Here is a 10,324-nt window from a genome sequence, read left to right on the forward strand (position 1 = left end):
CACGAATAAATTTAGTTCGATTAGATTATTTATGAATTAGTCCTAATAATATCCACGTATAGATTAATAAGTTAATATTAACGATTTAATCAAAACTTTATAAATTACATTTATAATTTCGTTTTTTTGAAAAAGTTACTTTTAATTAAAAAAACAATTAAAGGTCCAACAAATGGAAAGATAGACGATTTTATTTTATTTAATTAAAAAGCATTTGCCATAAGGGGACATTTTGATACGGAGTAATTTTTGTTTCACCTCAAAATCAATATTACGAGACCGCACAGCTTACTGTCGTCTTCAGCTACTCTTCGGGCCGCCGCCGTCGATTGCCACCGGAAACTTCCAATTATTCCTCCTACCAAACCGCCGGAAAATAATAGCGAATCTTTCGTGGCCATTTTTAGCGCTCATGAGTGAACAGACCCTAACTCCACCCCAACCCCAACCTCAACCTCAACCTCTACCTCAACCTCTACCCATTTCTGATTCCACCCTTGTATCGAACTCTCCAGTTGACCTTCCACCAAACCCCTCTAACCCTTCCAAAATCCCAATTCGACCACAGAAAATCCGAAAACTCTCTTCCACCCCATCCTCCAATGGGAAAACCCCGGAAACCACCGTACCATCAGCATCCACTGCAACCAGCGGAGCGATTACCGTAACGAAGAATCGTCGGAAGAGTGCACCGAAATCATCAAGGGTTTTGCCCCAAATCATCAAACCCTTATCAGCTGATGGAGAGATTGACAATGCACTGCAGCATCTCCGTTCTGTGGACCCTCTTCTTGTTTCCTTAATAGATACACTTCCTTCCCCTCAATTTGAGTTGCACCATTCTGCGTTTTTAGCCCTTAGCAAGAGCATTCTTTATCAGCAACTAGCTTATAAAGCAGGCACCTCAATCTACACTCGCTTTGTGTCACTTTGTGGAGGAGAGGACGCTGTTTGCCCCGACATTGTCCTCTCCCTTTCTCCTCAACAGCTCAAGCAAGTAGGAATCTCAGGGCGGAAGGCTAGTTATCTCCATGACTTGGCAAACAAGTATAGAAGTGGGATTTTGTCGGATGAAACTCTTGTAAAGATGGATGATAGGTCATTGTTTACCATGCTTTCAATGGTGAAGGGTATTGGTTCTTGGTCAGTGCACATGTTCATGATCTTTTCACTTCATAGACCAGATGTTTTGCCTGTTAGTGACTTGGGGGTCAGGAAAGGTGTGCAATTGCTGTATGGACTGGAGGAACTGCCAAGACCGTCGCAGATGGAGCAATTATGTGACAAATGGAAGCCATATAGATCTGCAGGGGCATGGTATATGTGGCGGTTAGTGGAAGGGAAAGGGACTCCAACTACTGCAGCAGCACCAATTGATGGTGGTAATGTGCAGGCATTGCAGCAATTTCCGACAGAACAGGAGACACAGCAACATCAACTGCAGCTTCTCGAGCCAATTAATGGCATCGAAAATCTTGGGTATCTGACCGTTCTCTATATGAACTAATAGTTTTTTCTATATTATATTTTGAAGTAGCATGGTCGTTAATCTTGCCATTTTGCTGGTTATTGAACTTCAGTTGCCTTCCTGTTGTTTTTTAAATTGAATTCTTTGGCAGTCTATCAATTGTTCATTAGATATTTGTTTGATTAACTAAGGCACTCTCACTTTTAACGACACAAGAAAATAAAATTAATTCCTTTCCAACCAGAATTAAAAAATTGAACTTAAGCATGCCCCACCTTAAACAGAATAGAGCAAGAGCTTATCCGTACTGGAGGTTGTTTGGTTTGTGAACAATTTATACTTGAATGATAATGTGGGGATTATAATACATGGTTAAATAATAACAGATAATCTCCTTCAAGTACAACTTGACATACTGATACGCTGTGTCAGTCAACTTTAACAGTAAGAAATGTGCTGACTTGTTAAGTCGGTCTACAATGGTCTAGAATTGCACATGCCTTGGTTATGAGTCCTTTAGATGGATCTGACCATTCTACAAGGAAAAACAAGTAAAAAGAAGAACAAACTTTTTACCTTTACTGATAAGCATATGCCTTGACGAAATGAGGCTGATGCCTGTTTGGTTGTGAAAAATTAGTATTTTAATGTAAAATCAGATGGCTAGAGAGAGGAAAAGGTAGTGTATGTAACAGTGTTATCAAAGGCTAAAAGAGCAAAAAAGCTCTAAATGAAGTACAAAAAATCAGTCCCGTAAACACGTTCCGCGGATGCGCACCTGATGCTCCAAATGCGCAGCTAACATGGAGGGAGGCAGTGGCTGATTTTGCTTCTCTTTATCCATGCCTTCACTTCACATGATATTTGGCTGCAATCTTTGGTGCATTAAATGCAACCTTTGGTGTATTAATTGCAATATTTCCCAGTTTCTTGGAGACTTTCCAAATGCTCACCGGCAGTTTGATTTCCTTTTCCCACTTCTTCCGATTTGATTCATTTTTGCTCCGAGTCTCTTTGTCATTACACTGCTTTATTCACGTCCAATAGTTCCTTGAACCCCAAACTTGGTCTTAATTAATTTTCTTGGACATCTACTCAAACTTCGAAGTTCCAAATCACTTGTTTTAGCTCCAAACTCATTGGTTATCTTGAGGACATGTCCTACACAACAAAACACACGTAATGAGTATAAATTGATCATAAATTAGCTCAAACTCAATTTAAATGTAGTAAATAATAGCCGAAGAATAGCTAAAAACCCGTGTTTATAGCCTACCATCCCAAACCTCCCTCCAAAACCTAGTCCTTCTACCATGCCTACTTAAACACAAACAATTAATTCCAACTTTGGCAATAAAGCTCTAATTGATTTCCACACCCCAACACCATAGATGTTAGATACCATACTTGTACACCAGGGGCTTGCCTGCCTGTACTTTCACGGAATGACTCCCCTCCAGAAAGCCTGATCTTCATCATTGTACCTCCACAGCCACTTCATCAGCCCAACAAATTTCTACTTTGTTGGTTTCTAGTCACTTAGGAAGCAGAAAGCTCAATTCATATAATTAGATTGACTTTGTCTGACACATAACTTATTAACATACATTTGTCACACATGTCTATAATAGGTTTACTAGCCAAATTGAAGGATCTCTTTGACCAAGGAAGTTCGTTATTTTTAGTTTCCCCCCTTTATAGTTAGTTACATAAAGTTTTTTTTTGATGAAGATAGTTACTTGAACAAAAGTTAACAGGTTCAGTTGGCCGAAGCCTTCAAGATACAACAGTATGTTTGCTGATGGACAATTTCTTGAATCGTTTTGCTGGTGGAGTTCGCGATGAATATTCTACCTGTGTGAGTTTCTTGGTCTTGACCCGGATAAAAAAGTAAGGTTTAGTAGAGGTGGCTTGTTTAGTGGTTGAATCAAGGTAGTGTATCATATTATACTAACATAAGGTAAGAGTTTCAGATAGTGGTGAATGTCGAAGTGTTTGACTCACACAAGCACCTAAATTTATGATACATTTAGATTTATGAAGTGTTTGGTGGAGGTGTGGAACACAGAAAACGTAAGTGTACAGTTTACTTGTATGTATATATATGGTTGCTGATTGTCATTACTCTTGAATTGTCATTCACTAACTGCACCATATTGACATAAAAATGTTCAACACTTGTCTTTTCCATATTATTTGTGTCTAAACAAAAACAAACTTATTTCTTCTTCTCCCATCGAAGTTTCTAGTTGTTTGGTATGTAGAGAACCCAATTTAGTCAGACTTAATCCGGCATAGAACCTAGTAGCGCACATTTGTCACGTGTCTGCAACAACTTTGCTAGCCAATGAAAAAATTATAACTCCAATTAACCTAATCCATCAAGATACAACAGAATATATATGCTAACAGACAATTTCTTGAATCTTTTTGCTGGTGGATTTGGCGATAAAATCTACCTATGTGTGTTTGTCAATTTTAAATCCAGATAAAGGAGGAAATTTTAGTAGGTTGATCGGCCAAGGTAAACTAGCCCAACTGAACTTTGAGTTTGTTGGGATCTGCCTACCAGGCAAGCGCCTAAATTGAGCAGAATAGATATAAGCTGATACAAATATCAACCTTGACTAATTTAGATTTGAGGAATAGTTAACTGATGTATAGCTAATATGCAGCCGATTTGATAGGTTAGTTGATGTGGGATATGACAACTAATAGTCTAATGTTATTCCTACACAAATACTTGTGTACGGAGCAAGGTATCACTGGACCATGACATTCTAGCTGTACGTGTGGGGTGTGGGAGGAGGGGGGGGGGAATAGATTTCAGTCGGCCAAATCGTACAAGTTAGAGAGCATCTGTGCAAGAATTACAGTGGATCAGTGATGAAGGGATTTACTCAATGTTCATGAGGCAAAAACATTGGGGTCTAGGATTCTGAAGGGTTCAACCATCTGTTAATGAGGTAAAAGTCCCAGGTCAAGATTCCTAAATGTTTTTCTGTTGCCTCTTGAGGAGATAAATACAGACAAATCATAAATTTTATGGGAGACCAAGCTCTTAGCCCTATGTATCTATTGTTTTGCTGTTGTTTATATACAAGTCCTTATCCACCAGAAAGTGCCTAATTTATGTAGCAACTAGCACCATTATCTAAAGGAAAAGGATGGCTGAAAGGATTAAAGCTTCTAATAGGGAGGTTGACAATATGGAGACCACTCATTTCCTCAATGCATACGGTACACTGGTCTTCTGTGATGCTAAAGCAAATCAACTTGAACACCCATGGCTTATTCAAATCATCTTTGAAGCAGTTTCGGAGCTTCATGTTAACTGGAGAAAGAGTATGCTATTCCCAGTTAAAGAGATTGTTAATATTCAGGTTCTAGCAGCAACTTTGGTCTGTGAGGTGTGGAGTCACTACCAACTACTTATCCGGGCTGTCCTTGGGCTCCAAAGATAAAGCTCATGAAATCTAGAATAGGGTACTTGAAAGATGCGAAAAGAGTAGCAATCTGAAAGAGCCAATATTTATCTATGGGAGGAAGAGTCATATTAGTGAACACTGTACTTGATGCACTTCCTACCTATGTCATGTCTTTGTTCCTTTTACCTTGCAAAGTGAGGAAAATAATTGATGCATTAAGGAGGAATTTCATATGGCAAGGAAACAAAGACAATAAAGCTTGCCATTTGGTTAATTTGAACACACTTATCACAAGTAAAAAGAAAGGAGGTTTGTGCATCAAGAATCTCAAGGCACACAACCAAAACTTACTTATGATTAGCTATGGAGGTATAACCTGGAAGTTAATTCCTTGTGGAGAAGGGTCATGTGTGACAAGTATGATTGGGATGGACATTTGTGCTCAAGAATTGTCAACAGTCCTTATGGGTTTGGGGTTTGGAATATAGCAGACTGCTGGAATTCCTTGGCTGCTGATACCACTATAAAGGAGTGGTGGTGGTGGGGATGGAGGGAAAAACTCTCGGAGTGAAAACTGGTTAAGACATGATTCTCTTGATCTGTTTCCAGATTTTTTAGCATTGTATCACTTCTTGAAGCAAAACCAGAAGCAGTTTGGGGATATCAAGGATGGAATATTACTTTCGATTCTTGAATGATTAGGAACTTGAGAGAGCTCTTGGTTTCGTCAACATCTTGAAGAAGACTTTTCAAGGTCTTAAAGATGCTGAGGAGACTTCCAATGTTAAATCTTCTTACCTCCTGATACATCTCTGCCTAGTACTCTCAATTTGGAACCCTTTTAAGTTATAAGGTGATATCAAGGTAAAGGGCTATAGTAGGTGAGGAATGAAGGTCAGTTTTACAGTTAACAATCTTAGCCTATTTGGCCATTTCTGTAATAAGCATGAGTAGCTACTATAAATAGCTGCATAGTTTATGTTCAATGACTTAATTCTCCGTAGTCTAGATTTTGATGAATGAGTATGATACTCCAATTTGTGAGTGTATAGGGAATATCTGTTATATCTTTCTGCTAATTTTTGTTTTTCCCTGATCTAATTTCTTGTATTGACCCTTCTGTACTATCTTGTTTGTAATTGTCTTCTTCTATTTTATTGCTTTCACATTTGAGTTTGTATCATCTTGGTATCAGAGTTTGGATTAGTGTTTGTTCTTACACATACTAAGTATTTGATTTTTATCAAAAGATCAGAAAAGTAAATCTGTGTTTATTCTTTTTGGTTCATATTGCACTACACTGTTTGAGTTTAAAACAAATATGAATATCGAAACTCATCTTGTTCTTCTCTATTTCTCTTTGTGCTTCTCCGCTGGTACCTGAGGTTTGCTAATCTAAGAAAGTTTGCGTGATTTGAAGACCCAAATCTGGACTTGATTACTGTTTCTGTTTTTGAAATCTGCAATTTACTATTGACGGGTTCAGAGCTTTTCAAATCTGAAAATTCTTTGAAGATATCGGTCCAATTCGAGTGGGTGTCGTCTAAGGCGGTTGGAAATTAATTTTCGAGTTTGAATTTGAGGTTTCAAGTCAATTGAAGCATGTTTGAACTGGGTTCGATCGAAAATATTTACAACTGACTTGGCAAAGAAGATTATCTAGGTTCGATTGATTTTGTCAAGGTTCGATCAAATTGCTTGCCTGGGCTTAGTTCCTATGCTTGTAAGGAGCTCCTGATTCGCATATGAGTCCATTTGGATTAGGCTTGGATGAAAATTGAATCCGCCATTGTTGGCCGAGATAGCTTTGAAATGAAGCGGTTGAGTTCGAAGTTTTGTGTACTGATTGAGTTGGAAAACTGATTGTATTGTGTTTGTAAGATCGAAACTCTAGCTGAAATTTGGAAGAAATTGTGTCAAAACACGTGTAACTCCGTTGGAACTCGGGTGAAGCGTGAAGGTGAAACTTCAAATTGCTTTATCCGAGATTTGTTGTTGTTCTCGTAGGATTGAAGTTGGGGTTTGTTCCTAATAATATTGTGGACTAATTCCTCGAACATAACAATTAAGAACAAAATATAGGATAAACGCAAGAAATTAGATTAGGAACAGAAATTAGCAGAAAAGGATAATCAATTCAAGGGAAAAGAGATTGAACTAATAATTGGTTCCATGACAAGGGAAATCCAAATTGGGTTCATTAAAGAGATAAAGGGATATTCCCTATCAGTGCTATTGAAAGCGAGCCCAGCGAGGTGCAGGTTTGTTGCTTTTTAAGGCTGATGGCGACATGAAGTGAAAAACAAGTGTTTCTCAGTTGAAATAGAGAAGTGCTGGAAGTGTACACTTTGATTTTAGTTTTAAAAAGCTGGACTTTTTTTAGAAGAAAAAGATGCTGATCAGTAGTCCCAAATTTGGGAGTGTTTGCTGAGAAAACAGAGAAGTATTATTTTCTCGAGACATGAATCTTTTGGCACACTGGTTTTGTCCAATTATTAAACCTGTTTGCTTAGCTCTTGGTTGTCCCTATCCTACATGAATGAGCATGTAGTCAATTAGATCCCTGTTGGGTTAAAATATTTCTTTTGATTTGTGCCTTTTTTCTTTTACTTTTTATTATTTGCCTACTTTTGTGCTACTTGTATTTGGTATATCAACAATGTTTTTTGTGCTGCTTTCCTCTTTTTCCAGTGTTATACCCTGATGCAATATTTTTTCCTCAAGATCCTTTTTGGTTGAAGTAAAGGTGGTCCGAATTGAGGGGAAGGAATATGGTCTTACTGATAATATAGCATCTGCGCGTGAGACTGAGATGTAGTTAATTGATACAAGCTTCTTACTTGTGCTTTATCTACTTGTTTAGTGTTCATTGTTGTTTTATGTTTTAGGTTTTAGGATGATGAAAACATACCAGTATATTGATCTTTGCATCATTTAACATTTTTGTTTCAGGGCTTGCATTTGGAGCCAATGATTGCAGTGTTGAGATATTGATTGAACTATTTCGGAGGGGTTCCCTGTGCACCAATATTCTCTAGCATGTGTTAGTAGTGAGCTTATTTTGCAGAGATTGTGTTGTAATAGCAAGCAATTGTGCTTCTTGGGCATGGCAAGACCCCCATTTGTTTGATTGATGTCGGGAACTGCACTTTTTAGTCCCCTCTCAATATTCATTCATGCCCCCTTTAAATGTAAAAAGTTGTGGACTTAGCAGCTTCCAACTGTGTTATGATTTTAGCAATCGCGATGTAACATAAATAAATGTTGTTATTTAGTAAGTACTATAATAGAGTCTTTGTTTCTCTCCTTTTTATTCTTTGCTTTTGCAGATCCATCTTGTTAATTATATGCAGGTTTTCAATGGTGAGACGTTCACCATGTACAAAAAGCCTCATTTTGTTCCAACAAGGTAAATGCGATTACATGTACCCAGAAGAGGATGGATAATATGAATAACATGGATATCCATATTATCCTACTTTTTTTTTTTTTTTAATATTAAGAAACCTCGCACATTTTTTGGCTATTGCTGATGGCCATAAAAAAGTTTCATATTTAGCTACGATATATTTCAGTGTATTTGTATAGAGAAACAACTCTAAAAATTGGTGTAAACAAAAGTAAGGATAAAAATTCTACCTGTCATATGTTATGACATTATTACTATTTGGATAGAGAAATAAACTTATTTCTATTTTAAGAGACTAGATATGGACCCAAATATATTTTATTAGACCCAAGGGTATCACATCTCATGCATGAATTAACTATGGTTATCAAATTACTGATTTATAGGTTTGATTTTTATGATCATGATCTCTCGACCTCTACTCCAATCGATTGTCTAACTACATCATTGAGCGAGAATAGACAGAAGCGAGCATTTATATTTCATCTTGTTTAGTAATCAAGCTCGATATTCATTTGGGTGTCAATCCTAAATACGAATCTGAACAAGTGATATGCAAGAGAAATCAAGTAAAAACAAACACATTCATTTATGTTACATCACGATTGCTATTGTCTATTCTGATATTTTGAATAAATAAATGAGTAAAAACAAATATTGTCTATTCAAACAGTACAATTATCGGGGAACATTATTTGCTTAAACCTGTTTGCCATATATGTGGGATAATATGGATGTACATGTTATTCATATTATCCATCCTCTTCATATAATGAGCTAACCAAATTTTCTAAGTTTTTCCCAAATATGTATCACTTGTCTAATAATTAATGTTTGGGGCTCCCTCCAAAATTTCAATTAAACTCACATGTCAAATCTCTTAATTAGCATTGTTGACCTTTATATTTTTTAATAAATGAATAATAAAAATTCAATTCATCTACAAAAATATGAAGATTGGTTGTAACACAAATAACGAATCATGATATTGCATGATTACTAAAAATGTTAGACCATTAATTTCACTATTAATCCTAAGAATTATGATTATTATCCACACATGTGCATGTTATTTGTTTTTACTGTTTGTCAATTATATAAGAATGAAATTTTATTTCTGTATCGTTCAACTTTCACGATATACAATCCAAATAATGATTCAATTAGACAAACAGAAGTTATCGAACTTAAATAGTATTTTAAAGCATTTTTTGTTGTTGTTGAAAGCCTTGTTAATCTCCTTATCAGAAATGTGATAACAATAAAGACTGAAAAATTATGTTATTAATAACTTAAAGTCGAAGTGATGAATGATTAATATGAACTCATACAATGAAGCATGTCATCTCTATTTTTCATAGTAATGGAACTTCATAGATCATTCAATAACCATGAAAACAGAGATGCAAGGCTTCATAATTTCCTTTCATGTAATTTAAGTTCAGATTAATGTGACTTTAAGTCATCAATGACATGATTCTTAATTTTTATTGCTATTCATCCTTAGCTAGAGATTGACAAGGATATTAACAAAATATCTGCCTCAAAACAGTATCATTTAAATTTAGTAGCTTCTGATTATCAATATTTAATCATCTTTTGAATTGCACATCATGAAACTAAAGTGATAAGAAGGTAAAATTTTACTCTTATATGATGGATAAGATAATGTGGTAAATAACATGTATGACATGAAATAATAATCATAATTATCAGAATCACAAATATAATTGATGGTGAACATTTTTTTTTCAAAATACTTTAAATTCATAATTATTTATAATTCGCGCTAAGAATGACTTCTCTCATAGTTATAAAGTATAAAAAAATCATGTTGTGTATCATTAGTAGATGAATGTAGACAAAATTTTACGAATTCATAAATAGAAATTAGAGATCCATGATTTTGAAACGAACATAAATTGCAGTAGTAACTTCATGAATAACTTCAAGAGTATCTCTGCAATTCAGGTACGTTCCAAAATCATGGCTCCCTCTAATTTCTATTTATGAATTCAT

At 35.9% G+C, this 10,324-nt stretch overlaps 1 protein-coding gene across 1 annotated transcript; it reads left to right on the plus strand.

Moving 5' to 3' along the window:
* The first annotated feature begins 231 nt into the window (after positions 1 to 231).
* LOC102588134 (probable DNA-3-methyladenine glycosylase 2) lies at positions 232 to 8,198 on the plus strand. The gene is made up of 2 exons (XM_006346889.2): positions 232 to 1,479; positions 7,849 to 8,198. The coding sequence occupies exons 1-2, from the start codon at positions 413 to 415 to the stop codon at positions 7,868 to 7,870; spliced, it is 1,089 nt and encodes a 362-aa protein (XP_006346951.1). The 5' UTR covers positions 232 to 412; the 3' UTR covers positions 7,871 to 8,198.
* The last annotated feature ends 2,126 nt before the right edge of the window (positions 8,199 to 10,324 follow it).

This window comes from Solanum tuberosum, unplaced genomic scaffold (genome assembly GCF_000226075.1).
Source record: "Solanum tuberosum cultivar DM 1-3 516 R44 unplaced genomic scaffold, SolTub_3.0 scf00085, whole genome shotgun sequence".
NCBI lineage: Eukaryota > Viridiplantae > Streptophyta > Magnoliopsida > Solanales > Solanaceae > Solanum > Solanum tuberosum.

What these genes read in the sequence shown, in the direction of transcription:
- LOC102588134 (XM_006346889.2), top strand. Translation starts at nt 413, where the DNA reads ATGAGTGAACAGACCCTAACTCCACCCCAACCCCAACCTCAACCTCAA. An exon ending in AATGGCATCGAAAATCTTGG is followed by an intron (nt 1,480 to 7,848) that starts GTATCTGACCGT and finishes TTTTTGTTTCAG; the next exon opens with GGCTTGCATTTGGAGCCAAT.